Consider the following 23259-nt stretch of genomic DNA (forward strand, 5'->3'; position numbering starts at 1 on the left):
TCACTGATTATTTGAATCTCCCAACACTCCGACAGGATCGGTCAGGATGAACTGACAGCAGCCTCTCTAATTATGAAAGTAACTTGTTAAAGCACAAACACACAGCCTACAGAAATCTCTTTATGCATGATCCATCAGCGGAGCTACCGTCTTGTTAAGAGGAGCCGAGCTCCCCCCGTACTTTGCACCCTGCCTACAATCTCAACCATCAGATTCTCGCAACAGGAAATAATGTTACTCTTTTATTCATGGATTTGTTTTTCTGCTGCCGAAATGTTTCTCGGTGTGAATTATTAAAAAATCAAAATACTACTTAATTTTGGGTTAAAATGTGTTGCAATGCGCATTACTGAGATTGTAACGGGTATAATATTACAGCTTACTTTTTAGTAATGCGTAATATTACTGTGTTACAGAAAAGCGACATTTGAACGCCTGATCAACACCACTTTCTTTTATATATATATATATGGTCAGACTTTCAAAGTAATACATGGGGTTAATGTAGTGAAACGTAGCATTTCGTTAGGTTTTAGGCACCAAAACTTTGTTTAGGAAAAGCTCATGGTTTGAATTACAATACATATGTTAGTTACTTTCCCTGTGCGCAGGATAAGCGGTTGACGATGGATGGATGGATGTTAGTTACTTTGCTTACTAACATAACGTAGCTTAATTTAAGTTAAAAAGATGTTAAAGTTGACTACTGGTTTCACACTGGAAACAGACACAGGTCCTGGGTCCTCCCTACGCGGACTTTGTCGCTCTTTATAGTATGTCACCTGACATTGCTCTGACCTGACAAGTAATGCTTTTAGAGTTGAAAAATTATGCTAAAGGGGCAGATAGTGTGTTAAAGTGCTTCCACCTTCCTCTATAAACCCAACAAACACAAATTCATTGAAACACTGAAACATCTACATCTAAGTGACTGGAGCACAGTAAAATCACAGTCATTTGGGAACCTGAAAGGACTGCATACAAGGTGAAGTCAGTTTTAGTAGGACAGCTTTTGTGATTTCAAGTTATGTGGCATGTATCTAGTTTTACCCTACATTCTAGACCAACACATATCTGAAACTCAACATGTTGCTTAGGAGTGCTATTGGATATAATATTCTTATGTGTGCAGGGGCTAAATTCACACACATATATGGTATTTTATGTATGTTCAACACATCAGTAAGCATCCTGCACTTGTGTAGCAGAATTTGGTCAAGAAGAATAAAATAGTACCTTAAAATCAAAAACTCTACTGAAGATTGTGCTACACAAATGCAATTTATAATAAATAATCTCGCTGCATCAGTAATGTAGATATTTTATTTAAGACATAAGAGAAAACCTAAACACTGCTCTACTTTATGTGATGTCCTACTTTTGTTGAACTCACACTCAGAGCTCACTGTGTACAATCAGACTGCAGGAATATGCTCTCTTTTAAAGTCAAATGAAAAAGTTCTTAAATTAGATTCTACCTTCAGCACACCCTTACTGCTCATTCTGCAAGAGGTTCTGTGAAAGTATGAAATATGTTGCATTACAACATATGTATATAACTCAGTGTAATAAAGTATAGATTTACTTTACAAATAATTTCTAATATTATTAGTTTATAATTACCTGATTCTAAACTAATTTAAGGTGCTTATATGGACAAAAAGTGTTTTCCTCTGTTGTGTAATAAGTACTGTGCACCTTTTTGCATGAATCAGATGATTTCTTAATTCTCAGTCAAGGACATGTTTTTCATTGAAAATATCTGTTGAGCAGCAAATATAGCACCTCAGGTTACTCCTTTGTCTTGCAGAATTGTAACCCCAACCCAAAACAAGTCCTGACAGCAACATGCAGGCCCCATTTAATTGTGGAAGCAGCATTGATACAGTCTCAAGGGTGAATTGATTTCGTTATAGCATCAGGTCAATTTCTTGTTGTCAGTGGTCAATGCCCCTTTTAATGGCTTATGCAAATGAGTATTGTGAATCTATGCAACTGACAGTCACTTTTGTTACCAAATGAAATACACTCATCTAGAAAAGTTGGTTAAAAGACAGCATGAAGTCTAAATGAAAGACTAATACTCATCATCACATACTTATCTGATAACTACAGTATATTCGAGGCAGTGGCAAGTTCCCACAATCTCCAAATGTATCACAAAGCATCATCACTGTAAAAAAAAAAAAACTTCTTCTACAGTAGGATGTAACTTACAATTTGTATATAAAAATAAAAGACTTTTGTCTGTGTTATTAGGTTTAAAATAAGTATGTGTTTTTTCGTTTTCATAGATCCCACATCAAAGACTATACCACACAACTGGCCACACACAATTATCAAGTGATCTCCCAATCCCGATTATTTAAGCTGACCTCGATTAAATCCACAATCAAAGGCATTTTAAGGCAGTTTTAAGCCATAAACTCTTTATCGGCAGGTTTAATTGCTTCCACCCAGCTATTCTAAGTAGATAATTTGCATAAAAATGCTTGGATGGAAACATAGCTTTGTATAATAAACTAATAAAACCAAGCATCCTTTCCAACCCTACACAACAGGCTATTCCAAATAATGTGCAGCAGAGTGAGATTTATTTGTGATTTATATGAAACAGGCTTATATTATAGACAGGCCTTTTATTTCTAAATACCTGTGTCTGATTAGTGTACTTATTTTAGTATTTTAGAAATCCAGAAAAACAAAATGTTGGAAATAGCATATTTTATATTGAATTTATTTCATTAAAGCCATTGACATGTCCATTATGCTTAGTTGGCATGCACATTACATAAGAGGCAACAGGAGTTTATCCAGCCTTTATTTTCCTCCTGGTCTGTTTGGGGTCGGCCTTTACTTGTTCCCAGACAGTATTTGAGAAAATAAGGTATTAGGCTTATAGTATAATAGTGGCGTAAAATGAACAGAAAAAGACAATTAAATCATCAATTGCAATTTTCTGTATGACAGTTAATCGTCAACTAAACACAACCATTGTCTTCTATTTGAATAACACCCCCAACTGCCTTTTATTTCCTAGCTGTAAATAGCTGTAGCTGCAGTAGTAATGGATTGACAGCTGTTATTATACTGCATTCCTCCTGTCCCAGGTGTAAGCTTTGGTTGCCACCGGTTTCTAAGACAACTAGAGAGCTTTTGTATCCATTATTTACTTTAATTACACTTCCTGTTGAGACATTTTACTGCAAAAATATACATGGTTTTGTTTCCAAATGACAGGCTCTTGGGTGTAATAAGAACAGATTGGCACAAATTAGAGCGGGGAACACGAGTGAAAAAATTCTTCTGACAGCACGTCGTTGTGAAAATACATGTTTTTATATTTTATAAAAACACAGTGTTGATCTTCATCTTTCTCACAGTGCACAAAACATGTAGTTTTGTCAGATTTTAATACTGTTAAATTGTGCTGTTATTTTATAGTTGTGCATAATGGAAGAGTGAACTTGTTTAAGCAATAACATTTCAAATGATTTAAAGTGAGAGTAAACTGGAAGGCGTGGAAAGTAGTAATAGTTTACCATAGATAGATACATAGATGGATAGATCTTTACTTTTTATTAGTGTTGTAGTCAAGACCGCCCAAACCGAGACCAAGTCAAGACCAAGACCAGAGTTTATCGAGACTGAGACAAGACCAAGACTTTTAGGGGCTGAGCATAGTCGAGACCAAGACCAAGGGAGGGCAAGACCGAGTCAAGACCAAGACCAGTTCCCTGTATTGCATGGCACGCAATAAAATGTGGAACGAGATCACAGGTAGTTCTCAAATTGATCTGAAAGATTCACATTCCCATTAAAACACCCACATACAAACACTAAGAGCTGAAATCAACATAAGCATCGCAGGGAGGGGTGACAGTCGTTAATCAGGGTAATTGGTTGCAGTCCTCCATATCCGAGACCGAGACAAGACTGAGTACAAATGCGGTCGAGACCGAGACGAGACCAAGGCCATCAAAAAGTGGTCTTAAGACCAAGACCGGTCTGGAGTACTACAACACTACTTTTTATAATTGTTAATTAAACTTGTTAATTAAAGTGTAAAAACACTTAATTTAAAGGGGTTATATTTTTCAATGAAATCACTTATTAATAAATCAATTTTTAACTGCCTTTTTGACAGTGGGCTTAACCTCATTTAGAAATAAACAACACAACTGTTTTCTCTGTTGCATGGAACAGCTACTATTATGTTTTCGCGTTTATTTTGGGATCTCTGTATGAAAGCGGGTGTGTTTTGGATTATACTTGCTCATGACCTCAAGGAAGCACATGTACAAGCACACACCTGGTTGCAGTCTTTAAACCGCACAGCTAGTGGCCACTGAAAACTACATATTTTAAAAAGTGACAGTGTTTTGTCATTGTTTTCTGACTATGAGCTTTGAGAAACTGGTTCTCCAGCATCCCATTCAGTCTGGACCCTCACGCAGCTTGAGAAAAAACACTCCTACATCAGAAGGCTGTTTGTTGATTTCAGCACTTGGGCTTGAGTACAACACTGGATATGGAACTTCCTCACAAACAGACCCCAGACAGTTCAGATAGGTGGTGACACCTCCTCCACTCCAGTGCTCAACGCCAGAGCCATCCAGGCTGTGTGCTCAGCCCCCTCCTGTTTACACTGTACACCCAAGCCGGCATCCCCCAACATGAAGAGAACTCTGTTGTGAAGTCTGCCTATGACACCACCATCATTGGCTGGATTTCAGACAAATGAGACTTCATATTTGGAGGAAATCGGCATCACAGAGAACCTGTCATGGCCATCTTGGGCAGATAATCTGTTCCCACCAGCCTTGGATCAGGAACACCACCAAGATTGTCAGGAGGTGCAAATTGGACCTAAAATCTGCCTAATTATCCTCTAGTATGGCCAGCATTATGTATCTTAAGACGGCTAAATTTGTGCGCCAAATTCTTGTTAACTTTTACACAGGAGAAACAGAATGCATCCTGACTGGAAACAACACCTACTGGCATGGGATGTGCACGGCACAGGAGAGCTCAGCAGTGGGTGATTAAAACTGTTCAAAGATCATTGGTACCCATCTACCGAGCATCAGTGATATTGGTGCCCGCAGAGCCCAAAGGATACTAAGAGGCCACAGCCTGTTCACTCTGTTGCTGTCTGCCAAGAGTCAAGAAGTAGCTAACCCTGTGAAGACTCAGAGAGAAAGTCAATAAAGTTATATGACCCTCACTAATCCATACTCAGGAGGATATTTGGACTTCATCAATAACCCATACAGGGAACAGAGAACAAATGAATCCAACTTTGCAACTTAGAGTCAAATGTACATTAATTTATAGAACATGTATGTATTTTCTTTAACTTACCTTCAATCACTTTACGTAGCTGTTCCCTTTTACCACTTGCTACCTGATTTCAGATTAATTTCCTCACAAAGATAATTTATCTCTTGACTGATCAAGACACAGCTTAGTGTAAAACTGAGCTAAATTTTAAGTACATGTTAATAATAGAGAATGTTAATTAAACTGCTGCTGCTTCAATACGTTTTCACTACATATTGACAAAGAAGGCAGACATACGTAGGTTTGCTACATTAACGCCTGGCTGAAAATCAGTGTTTTTCTGCCCAGTTGATATTGATGGGTGACAGTGATGTTGCTGGGTCCTGGAGTCCACCAGAATGTCACTGCAGCAAGGTGAGAAGTTAAACCACTGGAAGTCAGCTAAAACAAGATTTCTAGGGGTGTTAAGTTACTCTTTAAGAACTAGACAGCTTTGTGCAAGGGTTGAAAGCCATAGTAAATCTATCTGTGTGAAACCGACCCCCGATCTCCTGCATTAAAGTCAGACACACCAATCCACCACCCCAGCCTCTACAGCCATCCTTTCTTTTCTTGTTACAAAGAGGGCACACTGCTTCCTGCATTAGCACCAATGTTGAGTTTGGACTTAAAAATGTGAGATGCAGAATCATCCAATATGGATCAAAATCCTAGAATACTGGGCTAACCTGACGGAGGACAGGGCTGGAATAGTATGGAATTCCCCAAAGCGCATCTAATCAACAGGTTAAACCATAACCCTTGTTGATTTGAACAAATCCAAATAACAATCTCAAAGATCTTACTCAATATTCTTTCCAGAATCTACATAATTGAGGTGAGTAAGCCCCCAATAAAAAACAACAGGCCAGACAAGCTGTTTTACTTTTGTGAGTTTGATTTACAGAAGAATGCAGGCTTGCAGAAATATTCACCTGCGACATCTGCACCAAACAATTAAACAGCCGAAAACTGGCTAAAGCAGTAATGCACCCAACCTCATGGGACTAGTGCTATCACAGCAGCTCTGCAGCAGTGTGGTAATTGTTAGAGCCTCATGGGACGTGCAGGGATGTTGTGCCCAGTCCTGTTGTCCATACACTAAATTAGGCATGTGGCAGTGTCATATGCAGTCATTTGCATGTAGCAGAGGAATAAGGGAATAAAGGAGAGTAGAGACTACCCAGAAACAGGAGCAAACATGGCTTCCAGCTAATGTACAGGCTTCATAAAGCATCCATACAGTTTAAGCCATCTTGCCTTTAAAATAAGGGGCCTCTTCCTGAAGTGATCATGTCCACGGTCTTAGCACATGCTTCTGTTCTACATCAGTGCTACCAATTACGTGCCTCTGTCAGTGAACAAGAAAATGTCTCCTTGGAGATAACGATTTTCATGTAAGTTATTTTGAGTTGTTTTTAAAGACTATTTGAACAGCTTTGAACAGTTTTTGTTGCTGACCAAAGGTTTTTCAGCGCCTGAAACTTCTTTATTTGTAAGTACAATGGAGCTCTGAAAAGCCTTTTCTCCTGACACTGTCACATCTGTGACTGTGATTACTATTCTTACACTTTATCTCTGCATTTGGTGTGATAAATGCTCTAAACACTTCCATTCTAGGAAAGAAAAAAAAGTAACTAGTGTGGGATCTGGGGAAACTGCTTCCAGTGCATGTGCAGGAGGAAGGGGCTGTAAGAGGATTGCCTGAGCCCAGCTGGCTCCTTTGAGACCAAATAGTGCCAGAGGATATGGCTACACTGGCCTCCATATTGTGGCAGTGTTTTCAATCTCAAGGGAAGCAGTGAAAGGAGAGTGAAGGTGGTCCATGAAGGTCATCAAAAAAGATAAAGACAGTGGCAGATGCAACTAAACTTTAGTGTGCCCTTCAACACCCTGACTGACGCCTCCGGCAGAAGTGTTGGTGGAACATGATGGCAAGGTGAGGGAGAAGAGAAAAGGCCAGTAGTTGGTGTCAGCAGGAAACCAGTCCTGAGGGAGACACCAGGGCAGGTGGAGTGTCTGACCATCAAATGGACCATAGACCGTTTCAAGTATCGTCTGCTGGGTACAGAATTCAGCTTAGAGAATGACCACAGGGCTCTGAAATGGTTAGAAACCATGAAACTCTGGAATTACCTGCTGGCTGCTGTCAGCACAAGACACACTGCTTCACATCAAGTGTCCTCAAGTGTCTTTTTCAGGCAAGTGACGTCCTGTCCCACATGTTCTCTGAAAAGGACCAGCCCTCTCTGCCACCACACACACACACACACACACACATACACAGCTAAACCTCTCTGCCACCACACACACACACACACACACACAAACACACACACACACAGATTCTGTATTCAGGAGTTCTTGTGCTGTGACAATTCAGACCTAGTATTCAGAAATGACACTTTCAATTGATCTGAGTGTTCCTCTGTTTGAGGATGCAGCTGCTCTGTATTGATGCTGACAATTACATGCGTGTGATTAATGGACTACAGGCAGGGTTAGTTTTCCTTACCCCCCACAGTATTTCAAAGCTTTACCTCTCTCCTCATGAAGAATGGAACACTGGATGAAAGCTTCAATGGTAATGATATAGAATTTACAGTGACTCATTCACAGCCTTACTATACATCTGGGGTGACCAGTACGGTCCAAATAATATTAAAGCTGTGTCCCTGACTGAATACAATATGTTTCTCGCTGAATACTGAATGGCTTGGATAGACTATTTTTACTTTTATTTCAAAGTAGTTATCAAAGTAATAATTTTCTTGATTTTTGGAGCAAATGTTTTGCTCAATAAAATAACTGCTTGCAGTAAGGATAGACTATGTTTTTTGTGTCTGTTTGTTTTTAAGTCCAGGTACTCTTTGAATGACGACTGGTAGTTGCCATCAAACCTTTGTGTCCTCCACACTAAAAGATTAGACCCAAACAAGCATGAAAATAGATGCCAGTGCGATATCACACAGAAGTTGACGGTAATTATAGGTTGTTCTTCATTCTTCCAGAGTTTCTGTTTTTGTAGCCTCTTAATGGATAGACCTCCACATTTAAACATGCTAATGTAGGATTGGATGGATTAGTGCACAAAAATGATACATACCACCAGTCCCAGGTAACAGGGAGTACCTCCAATTCAAAGTCTGTTCCAGTTTTTCTGCTTGTGCCAGCAGGATGTGCCTGCTGAACTATTGTGCGCAGAAAACACAGGCCCAGATTGACAAAGAATATTTCACCTGTTTTTCAGATTGATGCGTTTCGCCCCAAGCACGTGGTGTATTAGACAATTTTTCCCAATTGCTTAAACACTATCAGCAGACTTTTGAACTACAATTTCAAAATAACTAATTTTTTCTAAAAGCACACCCATTTCCCTACACTCTACACAAAAATCCCTTCATTTCTCATTGCCTACACCTTGTGGTCATTGAGAAAGCACTAACATTCAATATTGTTCACTCAAGTCAGCATAGCTTGAGCTCAATTAGCACACAGCTACCCAAACAGTCATAATTGATAACACGCTAATCAGAATCTCCAATAGATACATAAAAGGGCCAGAGTCAGTTCATTCAGTTTTGGAACAATGGATCCAGAGAAACATGAAATACGAGGTAGAGCACACCAGAAAACAGGAGGAGGAGAAGGAGGAAGAGCAGTATGGAGAGGTGAAAGAGGTGAAGGAAGAGGAACAGTAGGAGTTGGAGGAGGAGATGGGATAGAAGGAAGATGAGGAGGAGGACAAGGGAGGATGAGTAGGGAGGGGGAGGAGGTAGAGGGAGGAGGAGTAGGGAGGGGGAGAAGGTAGAGGGAGGAGGAGTAGGGAGGGGGAGAAGGAGGTGGAGGACGAGAATCCATTACCACTGCTATGCAGATGACACCCAGCTCTACCTGTCCACCAAACCTACCTCAGCTCTCCCACACACCACCGTCTCTGATTGCCAGAAATCCAATCCTGGTTCTCCGGCAACTTCCTCAAATTTGACAGTGACAAAACCGAGGTTCTCCTCATTGGCACCAAATCCACTTTGAATAAATCTGACAGTTTTTCTCATTGACAACTTCCCAGTTTCCCCCTCCTCTAAAGGTCACACTTTCATTTCAAGCCCACAGTACAAAAAAATGGTTATTAGTAATGTTGTCTGTGGTTCTCCCCCTCAAAAACCTTTTCACATGATGAACACAAAAGAAATAACAAATGTAAACATTTACACACATTTTTTTATTCCTTAGTGTATTGTATAGTACAACACACCAAACAACAAATTATTCTGCCCCAGCGTCCCGTCCTTGGTCTGGGACAGGCCACAGATTCTTGTTCTCCACCTCCTTCTTCACCTCCTCCTCCACCCTACTCCTGCTCCACCTCCTCATCTTCCTCCTATCCCATCTCCTCCTCCAACTCCTGCTGTTCCTCTTCCTTCACCTTTTACTCCTCTCCATACATATCCTCTTCTTCCTCCTCCTCCTCTCTGCTGTCCTACTGTTGTTCCAAAACTGAATGAACCGACTCTGGTCCTTTTGTCTATTGAAGCTTCTGATTGGTGTGTTATCAATTTTGACTGTTTGTTTTTCCATCCAGGTAGTTGTGTGCTAATTGAGCTCAACCTGTGCTGATTGAGTGAACAATATTGAATGTCAGTGCTTTCTCAATGACCACATGGTGTAGGCAATGAGAAATGAAGGGATTTGTGTGTAGAGTGTAGGGAAATGGGTGTGCTTTTTGATAAATGGAGTTATGGTTTGCGTAGTTCCATTTACGTAACATTAATCGTCTCCGACCGTTTCTCTCACCCACTAGTACAGCCATTCTCATTCACACACTGGTTACATCCTGCATTAATTATTGTAATTCTCTTTTCTTTGGTCTACCTCTCAAATTCATACATAAACTTCAACTGGTTCAGAACTCTGCTGCCCAGATTATCACCAGAACCCCTTCTAATAATCATATTACTCCTGTCCTTTAGCAGCTTCATTGGCCCCCAGTTAAACACCACATTGATTTCAAGACTCTGCTCCTGACCTTCAAGGCCATTCACAACCTCACTCCTCTGTACCTTACTGACCTCTTTCATATCAACACACTCATCCGTACTCTTAGGTCTTCTTCTTCTATTCACCTCACTGTACCTCCTGCTTGTTGGACCACCATGGGGTTCAGCTGCTCTGCCTCAGCTCTTCCACCAGACATCTGTAACATTTTATATCCCACCTGAAAACACATCTTTGTAAACTGGCATATCCCACGTGATCACTATTTATCAGGTCACAGCATCATTGTTTCCAATTGTTTATGTACCCTGATTTTATGCACTATAATTATAGTTGTTGAAAATTTTATTGATTATGTTTTGTCAGGTGACCTTGACTGATATATACATATAAATGAAATGTATTATTATTATTATTATTATTATTTACCCACTCATTTAGCAAATAAACAAATAAATAGAAGAGAAGTCACAAATATAACGTGATCCACAAATTGACAAATGTGCAAATGATAACCAACGTCATTTATCATCTGAGAACAATGAATGTACTGATTTCATGGCAATCCAGCTACTGTAACAATTGTTGAGATATTCAGTTTGAACCAAAGTGGTGAACTTAATGACCGACATTGTGGAATCACAAACTGCACTTGGCCTTCTTTTGGATAAGACATGTAGGCCTTCTGTCTGCGTGTCTCTGCATTTACCTCAGAATTATCGTAATCATCAACACCTTCACCTTTATTTATCCTACAAGATGTGCACCTTTACTTGCACACCATGGGTAGGTCAGCAGTCTATCACAGGCTTATACACAGACATGTCACTGATGGGCAAATTTAGTGGATTCCAATCTACGCCCTTTTTTCTGTAATGCACCAGTAACCACTTTGCAGTGTGACACCTGTGGATAAAATTGTATTTTTTTGTATTTGTTGAAAGATGTGTGTACAGTCCTGGGGCCCATTTTACTAAAGTGTTTATAGGCATTGCTTACATGCAGATTGCAAATGGTTGCAGGGTCAGATTGCACAAATGATTGCAGCTTGCAAATCACATTTTGCATGTTGTACATTTGGTGGATCTGGCCCCTGGTTGTAAAGTGCAGCTGAGGTACAGTTCCAGTAAGATGAAATCATATCTCAATAGTCACCAGACTATTGTACTAGCTTAGAAGACAAACATGGACCGCATGCCTTTTTTTGTCTACTGAGGGTTACATTTAAGCAAATCCTATTGATAGCTAAAATTAAAAGCCTTTACTTCCTCTGTGAAGTTAAAATTGGTGCCCATCAGCCTCTGTCAGTTTAAGGTCACATTTTTAACAAATTGCCCTTTTTTGGTTATAATAGATTCTTTTTACAACCTGTTCTTAAGAGGACCTGTTGCTTTTTGTCATGGTACCATGTCGTTTCCTGCTATCGTTGGTCTTTTCTACTGTAATGCTTGTAATGGCTAATATTGCTGATCTTTCTAGAAAAGCTGCACAGGTGGCATCGTTGGTCTTTTCTACTGTAATGCTAATGGCTAATATTGCTGAGGTGCTCTGCCGAGTGCTTTTAGACACTCATTTGTGCCGGCTGCCACCCGGTACTTTAATGTTCTCTTATTAGTCATCCAGTCAAGCTATACTGACACTGATGTTGTGCTGGAATTATGGCCATCGCTGCAGACCACTGATGTGGGTGTTGATGATGATGGCGATTGTTTTTATATTGATTCATCCAGTGTAATATGGGATGATTATGACATCTTTATATTCATTCATCTGGATAATTTAGATTGGCATTTATATTATAATACTGACATTGTAACCATGCCTGGGTATTATATTATATCACATTTTGTCGCCTCGGCTTTGCATTCTGTAATGTCTGTGTAATGATAAAGTTTCTCAACAGGAATCAATATTGTATTCATTGTATTCTATCCACTTCTGCTCTGTTGTTTGAATGCTGACATGTTACTGTTAAATGTTGCCCTGAAACACACACACACACACACACACATCTAGTCTCAGCAGTCAGGTGAGAGGGATTCAGCTGAAAGTTAATAAAAATCCACACACCAGTACTTGCCTTCATTTGTTGTGACAAAAACTGGCAGACTTACAGGCTGGCAGCACCCTCTGAATCAGTTTTGAACGTTTTAAACATGATATAAGAGAGCAAGCATTTGCATCAGGAATATTGAGATAGAACATTTGAAACCATAATAAGATGTTTTTTGATATCAGCTGGTCTGCGACCTAAACTAGGATTTTAAGAATATTGAAATGTAGTATCATGTTTCTTTTTTAAGCATCTGTTTGCTAGATTGAATTTGCTAGACTGAAGACTCAAGTAATTTGTTTATTTTATTAAAATTAATATGTATCTGTTTAGCATCAAAGTAGAAATATGTCTGAATTAAAGACATTTACTAGTTATTATACCATCAACTTGCCTTTCAATTGTATGTTTTTGAGGCATAGTATACACAATATATATGCAATCCAGAAACTAATAATCCAGTGTGCGACAAAGCCAATGATGCAATTAGATTATACTTTAATAGTAAACTTCCTTCCACCCTTGGCCATCATTAAATCAGTCCCACAGTACCACCTAGTAGCTCAGCAGCATTTTGTCAACCACAGTCTGCCTAATATAGTTATCCATGATGAAAATGTGCAATTACCTGTGCTAGCAGTTCCCCTAGTTATATGCAACAAGCTGATTATCCCTAGCCCACAACCTTTTCAGTGAATCCCCAGCCAGCTGCAACAGTGTCTGCAGCTGAGGATTTGGAAAACATAATGATATTATGCTAATGTTGAGATATTGCTGGATTGACATTTCTACTGATTGGGATTAGTGCTCCTATCCATTTTCCCACCCACGCAGCAATAGCTTAAGGTCTCATTGTCACCAAAACACGCTTTTAACATTGCTAGTTTCAGGGGTAATTTGTGGTGTTACTCAAGTGGGCTTGTTTTGATGCAGTTAGTTTATTTTCTTTGTGTAATGAGTGCATGCCCTGAGCTGTCTCTTCCTCTGGATACATTTGGAAACAGAGTAAATCCCAATTTCAGGGACAAACTGCTACTATGGTCTGTTGCTTTGGCCTTTTTCTAAAATTAAGATCTCTGACAAGGATAATAACAAGATTTTCCTCATCTGTGAAACTGCGTTTAAGAGGTTGAATCCACTGGTTTCTGCAAAGGCAATACTTTATTTACAAATTGTGTATCATAATGTCTATTCAATCAGCCAATTTCTACTCTACTACTTACCACGTACCACACAATATCTGTGCAGGGTAAAGGATCAGTTTTTTACTTTCCAAGCACTAAATGTACTAAATGTAGTATATGCATGGGTTAAAGAAGTATCGCACTGCTTTTACATGTCAAAGTAAATTCACTAGTCATGTGTATTACAACTAAGCCTGTTTAAAACTACTATAGAATGTCTTCTGCAACTCTGACAGTGACATTGACATGACATTCCATCACATTGGGCTTAGGGACTACAGATCTTTACCAGAAAGCCTGCTTTACAGCTTTGCAGACTTACAAACTGGGGGTATGGATGCCATATGTGTTTACCAGGCTTTTTTTTTTTAAAGCTTGACCCATTTTAGGGCCAAACCACAACAACCGCATTTAGAGACAAGCTTTTGTTAAATGAAGAGGCTGTGTATTGTATTTTCAAGTCCCATAAGAGTAGGAGTAACAAGACTAAGAGTTTAAAGCCACCCTAGCATGCTTTAGGCACAGCGATGCTTTCACTTAAATGCTAACATGGTCAAAACTATGTTAATGAACTGATATTTAGATATTGTTTACAATGTTAATCATCTTAATTTTCTAATTAGCATTAAACACAAAGTACATGTTAGGCAGATGGGAATGTCATCAGTTTTGCAGGTATTTGGTAAATAAACCAAAGTATAGGAGAAAGTGAAACCTGCTGGTGGCTCTAAAGAAAAAGTCTCTGGATTACCAAAATCTGTAGGCTTCATCCTCTGGAGATCATAAATGTTTGTACCACATTAAATGACAATACATCCCAGTACAATACAATACATCCAGTTGTTGAGATATTGTGATATAGTGGTGGACTGACAATTCTATCAAGGTCAGTACAGGTCACTTATTTATCAGAACTTTATTTACCAGTGCATTTCTTCCTCTGTTTCTTTCCTTCTCCACAGGCACTCATAAATTTGTGACGGAGGGGGAACATCTGGAACTGACCGGCATCACCAAAGACCAGTCAGGAGCATATGAATGCATTGCTTCCAATGACATCTCAAGCCCTGATGTCAGGACAGTGCAAGTCACTGTCAATTGTAAGGGCCAAAACTATCACATTCATGGTGGAAATATGGGGGGACATAATGATCATGACATACTGCATGGGGGACATAAAAATAAACAATAACAGTCTCTTGGATATATCCTTAAATAAAGCCTGATTGTGTTAAGTTTTATTTCAAATTGTTTTACTTAGAGTTTTATTTTCTTTTAGTTTTACTGTTTTGTCTCACATGCACTCTTGTTAGAAAATAAACAACTTTTGCCACAGTTTTACTGGGATTTTAGAATTGTTTACAAAGATGACTCACGTAGCTTTGTGTCTTCAGAAGAGGTATAGTTTGTCATGATTGAGTGAAGATTACACTGGATGCCGTCCCAAATAATGTAACTAACTCCTTCCCAGTTTGTATTCGGGCTGCAGCTTGTTCATCAATGTGTCAGTTCATATTTAGAAATAGGAGTATGAAGCAGCCCAATACCAAGCAATGTGATTTTGCCTTCCATTTTAAATCTTATTTCACTTTGTTTCATAGATCCTCCCTTCATTTCTAAAGCAAGGAGTACGGGGACTCCAGTTGGACAAAAAGGAGTCCTGCAATGTGAAGCCTCTGCTGTCCCCAGGGCAGATTTTGAGTGGTACAAAGAAGACCGCAGGCAAGTTTCTCTTCTGAGTCATGTGATTTCTACAGGCTTGGAATTGTTTGAAGTCAGTATTACAGACACAAAGACACCTATTATGCTGTAGGGTGTGGACTTACTTTATTTGGAAAAAGCCAGACAGCATCATCTTTTTTTGATATCTGATGGCTTTTTACACATGCCCTTGTTTCAATTATACGCTGCTTTTGATATGATGAGATAATCCTTCATGCCCGTAATATTTCTTCTCTCTATGGTCAAGATGTCCTGTTTTAATCACATTATGACAATTCATAATTTTGATAAAAAAATTTCAGTCAAATAATTTACAAAACAGTCATCCACACCAAAGGCAACTAATATTATTATTATTATTATTATTTTACACTGTAATTGGTTGATATCAGTGGGGTGGGGGCTCGGAGGATTAGAGGATATTATGATATAATGTAGTCTTTTCCAACTTAAGGTTGGAGACTGGACAGATGTTTATGATCAGCCCCGGAGCTGGTAAACTGATGTAAACACAGACTATGTTGCACTGTTAAATGGTCCCTGACGGTGACAGCAGCATTGCTCGTCAGTCCCCAAAAGACAAAATCAGTCCTCAGGAACAAAAAGATGGAGGATGCTGATAAAATAAATGACTGACGTCTGCAAACATGAAATAAGGCAATGAAACCGTAGCAGAGGAATAGGAAATGCAATGAGTGAAACCGAAGGAAGGTTGCTGTGCACTGAAGGATGAAGTGCAGAAATGCATGTACAGTTACTTCAATAAGGCAATCAGCTATGTTCAGAGTTTGGGCTCTAGTATGAAAAATGTTTGCTTTTTACAGCCCACAGGTGTAAATCTACTGTCTATATGAATGTTAAGTACTGTACATGTGCTTGAGATTTGACAAAAGGCCTGAGCACACAGACACATGGCCTCTCAAAGGGTTCCAGAAAAGCACTGTTCCAGTTTCTTGCACTGAAACTGCTCCCCTCTTTCTTACAGGCTCTTCAATGGACTAAATGGGGTTAAGATAGAGAATCAGGGTAAACAGTCAATGCTCGTCTTTTTCAATGTCTCAGAAGAAGACTATGGAAACTACACTTGTGTTGCCATGAACACCATGGGAATCACTAATGCCAGCATAATTCTTTATGGTAAGAATATACATGGTAGAGTAAAAGGCTTTGTGAATAAAAGTGTTAACTATGTTTGAAGTATTGTCAGTTATATTCCTTGCGTGCTAGCAGCTGTGCACATAAAAAAACAATCCTGATATGAAGGTCACCCACTGTATGTCATTCACCTTTTCATTTCTACCATTCGCTAGTTTCCATGGCAATTGCAGCACAGAGTTAAAGCTCCTATTTGGCTGAGAAAAGAAACTATATGAACATTGAATTCCAGTTAGTCAGAGTTCAAAAGCTCTGGTTCCAGCACTGATATGAACTGTTAGACATGCTAACCCTGAAGGTGTGCGTTATTCTCCTGCAGGTCCCGGTGCGATGCATGATGTGAACGGGGCTGCTGTGCTGCCCCGTTGCTCCGTATGCCTCCTGCTGACTATAACCTTACTCTACCTACTGAAGTTCTGATGTGAAATGTGACACCCTCCAAGCTTCTCTCAGCATTGAACAGCAAGAACAGACTATTAGTCCTTTAAGAAGAATGGAAATCCAAGAGCACCAGTGGTTCACCCTTAGTTTTCTTTGTGTTTCTTTCTGGCTTTGCATCGGAGTCTGTTCTCTGTTGGCTCGCCAGGAGTGAAAGGCGTCAATCCGAGGAAGGGAAATTTTGAATAATGCACTAATTTGATGACGGTAGAACTACTGAGTTTGTGTCTCCCCAAACCTTTTTGTATGTGAAAAGGGAAAAAGAAAAAATACATGTAACTGTTGATAGTTGACTGTTTATTGCCCAATATTGAAGTGTACATTCAGATTATTATTATTGTGTCAAGTCCTGTTCAATATCTGTACAATACCATTAAGCTTTTTTAAGTAAATGACAAAAAAGGAAAACATGCAATGTGATTGTTGAATTTTACTGTATTTTTACAGTTGTATGCAAAACAGAATAACCGATCCTTCATGATAAACAGTTCAGAATAATAAATAGAACACCGTGATTTCTCAGGCAAAGTCCTACAGCATAGTGCATCCAAATTTTTATTTCCTTCGTAGTGTGTGTAGAAAATGTACAAACGTGTACAGACAATTCCTGCACTGTTTTTCAAAATGCATACACTCATCAAATGGCATTTTCGAAACACCTAATCACAGTGTCATAGCAGCTTCATGGCGTATTCATACTGAGTACTGAATGACATTTATGTGTCATGTTAAGTGTCATTTGGGACAGAAGTGTTGGTCAGTTTGCAGCTTTGTTCTCTTTGGTGACAAATAGAATCTAATGCTCAGAGTTGAAACTTGTTTAACTGTACTGTTAACCTACAGGCAGTGCTACTGGCATCATTAAATTGTCAGGTTAGTGGGTGGTCTAATTAGCAACATGGCACTGAACTGACAAGTGCTGCAGTTAATTTGTAAAACACTTTCACAAACTCCTGATAATATTTTTGGCTTTTAAAGTATTGCTTTAAAGTTGCAACTATTATGATTTACTTTGATGGTATCAAGTTGCCCCCCTGCCAAAAAAAAGTTTAAATACCAACTTATATAATAAATAGCCTTTAGGTTTCTCAGGCAGCCACAGTGGTCCTCTAATTCCCTTGGTTGACCATTAGACTTTTATGCAATTGAGGCTCTTTATTGGGATTCACATGGCCAAAAGAGTTGCTGTTTATTAGAAATCGTGTCTTTGTTTTGTGTGTTTGTTTTTTTGTTCAATAGACAGAACAGATGCTCAGGACCTTAATTATAAATTTGAAAATATCTCTGAAAATACATACAGTCATTGAAAATTCACCACCAATAACATATATATAATAAGAGATATTGCTACTTAAAGTACCATGCCAGTGTTTTGCAAGTTTTAGCATAACGGAGGTTTAGATTTTTAATTGTTGTGTTTCTGATTGTCCAGGCAGTATTTTCTTCTGTAAGATATTAATAATTAATGTTGTGGAATTTTCTTTATTTATTACACTAAACTTCATATTTTATTGCTGCCAAGTTATGTGATCAGTGTGTAAGTATGCACTACACTACCACTCTACAATAATGGTGACAAGAATAAAAACAGACATTTTGTTTATTGGATGCCAGTCAACCAAAAAACAGAGAGTGTGTGAGGTGGTAGTGAAGCTCGATAAACGTTCTTGATTTAAAATGTCTTCAATTTCTGCATAACTGCGGAGACATTTTCAACTAAGCTGGCACACAGCTCCAGTCCACATCCAAGCCTCAAATGACACAAGCGAGAATATTTTATTAATGGCAGGACAGTAAAGTCAACTTGAATGAATGTTCCATGTAGCTGCTGTGAAGCTTTTTTCAGGTGTTATGAATGTATGCTTTTAACCTGGTTTGCCCAAGACAAACAGCATACGCTGCTCTTAAGACTGCAGAAGTGATTGTTGTGTTCTGTGGTTGGTGGATGCATTTTCAAGGGATATTTTTTAGTCTGCCTTGGACAGAAATTTCCAGTGATGAGAATATAGTTAAAGCACAAGTGATTGAAATGTGATGTTCTGCTATTGTCCAGTTCACTCATGTGCATACCTATGAGTAAGAAGTGTGTTGAAGACAAAACAACAGGGATGAGATTAATGTATGTGGGAATGCTTTTGTTGTACTCACATGTTGTGCTTGTAATGATGGTGAACCAGTCAGCTGAAGACATTGTCACAGGATGTGATTTAACATTTTAGGGGTTTGCAAAAAAATATAGACAGTTGAGATTCAGAGACCCAAAAAACAAAAGTTAGGGGTTATTGTAACCCTTTCCATCCCAGATTAAGATGATAAGTATTGATGTCAATATGCTCGAATCAATTTGTTTAAAATCCCAATTAAAAAAGAACTTATACTGAAATTTAAGGTGTATTTTTGCATAATGGCACCATGGATGACAGTGTAAGTTGTAATTTTTTGGTTATTTGTTTTGTGTTAGGTTTGTTTTTATGGTTTAAGGATTTTAGATTTATGCATACCATCTATAATCCTCATTATTGCATAATTCTCTGGGCATTTTAAAGTTTGCAGTATCCACAGTTCACTTGTCAATTTCAAAGAAATATTTTCTTTTTTTGATTTTTACAATATATGATCCCATTGACGGCTGCATTGTTAACTTGTTTGATATGTTTTCTGACCTTACTGTTCAGCATACAGTTGTCACAATTGTGGTATATAGTCATCGTATCATTTAATTGAGAGATTGCAAAAATGTCCATAAACTGGTTAAATGTGAATTCAAGTTGCCAATCATTTGTTCCGACTATGATGCCATGCATCATTCTTAAGTTCTTGTTTTTTATTTAGATCTGCAGTGGTCAATATTGTTATACTAACAACAGATCAAACGATCGTGTTTCATGTGAAAGACATCACTCGAAGTGACAAACAGAGACCAACAAAGAACTATCACCAACTCTAAATTACTGTACACTCCCTGCTCAGCACCGAACAGGCAGACAAAGTTAGCTGTAGTGATTATGGGCCAGATATTGTTTTCAGGTGTTGGTGGAGTTTTAAAACGAATACGATCTCCGTCCACACCAGTGTTTTAGCTGTAGCGTATCTACTCTTTTGTTAATGAAGAAATATTATATCATAAGCACTCGTTGAGGCACCACCTGAATTTCCATCCGCCCAAGGCCTTCAGGACTCCTCAGGTATGGCTTAATAATTACGTAGTTCTTTACTAGTGATCAGTTAGTAATTGCTTAATTATTTTAAGTTAATTTAATCAATCAGTCAGTCTCAAATCAAAGGGTGAATCTGCTGTCCAGTGACCTGGAGCTAAAAAGTACACACACACACAGTTCCTGTTACTAAGTGAAGATTTATTACAACTAAAGTCAATACAAAGTGAGATTAAATATATCTAGGGCTGGGCGATATGGCCAAAAATGTTATCACGATAAAAAGTTTCATATCATTCAATATCAATAATTATCACGATAAGTATCAAATCTCTCTGATTTTTGCTCCTGAGTGAAAGTTGAAGAATCCTGATGGTTAATTGTGGTTTAAAATTTTCTTTATGGTCAACACCTGATACCAAACAGTGGATCACTTCACAAATCTGAGGTAGAACATTCAAAACAAGGATAAAACTTTGTCAACAAATATGCATGAGTAAAATTAAGTAAAAGCTTTGATCAGTCCTCTTTCCCTCAACAAAACAAACATCTTAATAAAAAAGTCCTAATTCATGTATGATTCAAGTGAATAAAATCAAACATTTATTGAATATTTATTGAACATTTGTTATATTGTAATTGACAAAAAAAGATCACTATAATTATTGTTATTGTTTGTTTTATTGTCCAACCCTAACTATATCAAAGAAATAAAAACAACAATATTGACTAAACAACCAGGATACAATCAATAAGAGTAATAGGGTTCACTGTGAACTTAGTTGAGCTACTGTGGAAAAGAATTTGGGGAGTAAGAGAACTAATGAACACAAGTTAAATGATAATAACAATTCGATTTGGTTAGGAATTTTAAGATTAAATGGCTAAAGCTAAAGTCTAAAGGACATCCACTTGGCCACAAAATGAAGGGTTTGGTTTTGCCTTACTGCTTTGTTGGGTTTTCTCAGCCGGTATGGTATTCAGACGGCCCCACAGCTAGCTGCTTGGTTCCTTGGCGTCACAGCCCACAGGAGCTGGGCAAGCCACACGGCCGGTCGCCAGGACTGGCTTTCCGCTAGTGGATTTTGTCCCGGGGGTCCATCCTAGTCGGCTGGTAGCTGTGGGAAACTCTTGCTGTGAACAGGCGTTGACCCTGTCTCAGTTTGTTAGTTGATGATGGCTAAGTCCGAACTTCGGTGGGAGTAGCGGAAGTTAATTAGACTGAAATAAAGCTTAAAAGGAACTTGGTTGTTTCTGAATTCAAAGTTGCGTGACTTAAATGGTCTGATAACTTTAACAAAAAAAGAAAAGGTCAAGTCAACGAAGGTTTGCGGCACATCGTGAATATGGCAAAGTAATTTGCTGTGAGTCAAAAGGTCACTTTTGGTCTCTGAAATGTTAATTATGCACGCAGCCGACCAATAGCACGTTGCTACTGTTATGTGCGTGACATATAAATAGCAGTGTCCATACTGCTATTTATATACAGCATCCGACTGCAGACGGTGTCTGAGCGGCTGGGCTCATTGGTAGAGGGCTCCGCCTGTGCTTATCGAACTAGGGTAACCATATCGTAACCTTCGTTCTATCTCACACAGGCTCTGCCCTCTACTGGACAATATGGGGACAGCGGGTGGATCCCGATGACTGTCTGCACTAGCCGCGACACCAAGTAGTCACCGGATCTTCAACTTACAGATCCTAGGCCAAAATATAAAGCCAAACATGGCGCAGGGCAAAAAATATTCCGACTTATAAAATCGTGCGGACACACATCTGTAAGCACATCAACAAATAGCACATCACATCCACACACTTTCGCACAGCGTTTGGCTCAAAGGCAACAAACATCTGATAACAACATGAAACTATGCACTGCTATTCCCTCGATTGACACATTGGCCTATTCATTTCAAACCGTTTCATCCTCCTGCCATGCGAGTCGTCGTTTCTCATTTCTCCTATTTATGTATGTATGCATGTTTAAGAGTTTTCTTTTCTTACAGGGCCGCACATTTTCTCATCAACTTTGGTTTTTATAGATCCCAACCTTTGCTTTGGAAGTGGCGTACGCATGTTTCCAGCCCTGTTATGTACGCATGCACCGTTTATAAATGAGACCCCAGAACAATTGCATGCTGGACACATAATGGAGAGAGGAGGTCTGGCTGTGTGCATCTGCCACCCCTTTTTTTTTTAAATAAAAAAAAGACTGCAACTCTTTGTCTAAGGGGCTGCAATTGAAAATACCGTGGTTGAACGCACCGTTGACTGTTTTACAAAAAGGTTGAACAGGCCGTGGTGTCCTTGAACGCACCACAGCTGCTGTCACTTGTTGTAGGTACATTCCCAGTGTCGATGTCAGCTTCCATGTGAAGCAGCGACAGGGCGGACACCCTCATCTGCTGCAAAATGGCGCTGTGAGGTGAGGCAGCAAGCGATCTCTACCATCCAGCTATACCGGAAGAGACATAGCCTTGTCTGTATGTAACACACTAGCATTGCTGGTGAGCTAGCGAAGTGCTGGTGCGGTGGTGGGGAATTAGCTCTTTTAAGAATGTAATGTGTTCATTCACAAAGCATCACCACAGTGTACACAAGCAGCACGTTTTAGAACAGTGTGAGGACTTTCTCTTTGAGGAATGTAACATGCTTTACTCAAAAAAACATTTTCACATTCTCAAAAGCCTTACCGTAATGTACACAATGTAAAACGATGGCTTCTCTAACACGAGACAGGGGGGTTGTGGCAGCGTCTGCCGGCCTCTCTCCCTCCTTAACCGGTCACTTGGCCAGTCGCTCCCTTCCCCAGCCGCAGGTCGGCCCTGGACTAGTCCGAGCGGGACATGGGTCCCCTCGCCTGGGTGAAAAGATGAATTTCTAGAAGACTCCATCCATGGAAGTGGTGAATTCAGTGAGCAGTTCGGCGTATGCTGAAGAAAAAAGGATGCTGAGGCAGTAGGGGCAGTGGAGTCCAGTAGAGGGCGGAGCCTGTGTGAGATAGAACGAGCTGGGAATGTTACTGAATGTAACCCGGGAGTTTAAAGTGACTGTGGTGGCGGAAAACAGACTGGGAATCGTAAAGTAAAAAGCAGCATGCACAGTAGCTACAAGTGTAGGATATAAGTGTTATTTGCACAGTACAATATATTTTATTAAAAAACCAAATCAAACACTCTTTCAGTAGCATCGTGTTTCATCGTATAGACCCAATCAGAGAGGCAAACATGAG

The 23259-nt window shown here is 39.3% G+C and overlaps 1 protein-coding gene across 1 annotated transcript in view; it reads left to right on the top strand.

Moving 5' to 3' along the window:
- opcml (opioid binding protein/cell adhesion molecule-like) overlaps positions 1–19634 on the top strand; it is a 190943-nt gene extending 171309 nt beyond the window's left edge. Inside the window, exons 4-7 of the mRNA XM_046039789.1 lie at positions 14520–14657; positions 15159–15279; positions 16265–16416; positions 16754–19634. Of these exons, the coding sequence (XP_045895745.1) occupies positions 14520–14657; positions 15159–15279; positions 16265–16416; positions 16754–16854 (512 nt within the window). The 3' untranslated portion in view covers positions 16855–19634. The remainder of the gene's footprint in view (positions 1–14519; positions 14658–15158; positions 15280–16264; positions 16417–16753) is intronic.
- The last annotated feature ends 3625 nt before the right edge of the window (positions 19635–23259 follow it).

Source organism: Micropterus dolomieu, linkage group LG23 (genome assembly GCF_021292245.1).
Source record: "Micropterus dolomieu isolate WLL.071019.BEF.003 ecotype Adirondacks linkage group LG23, ASM2129224v1, whole genome shotgun sequence".
In the NCBI taxonomy this organism is placed as follows: domain Eukaryota; kingdom Metazoa; phylum Chordata; class Actinopteri; order Centrarchiformes; family Centrarchidae; genus Micropterus; species Micropterus dolomieu.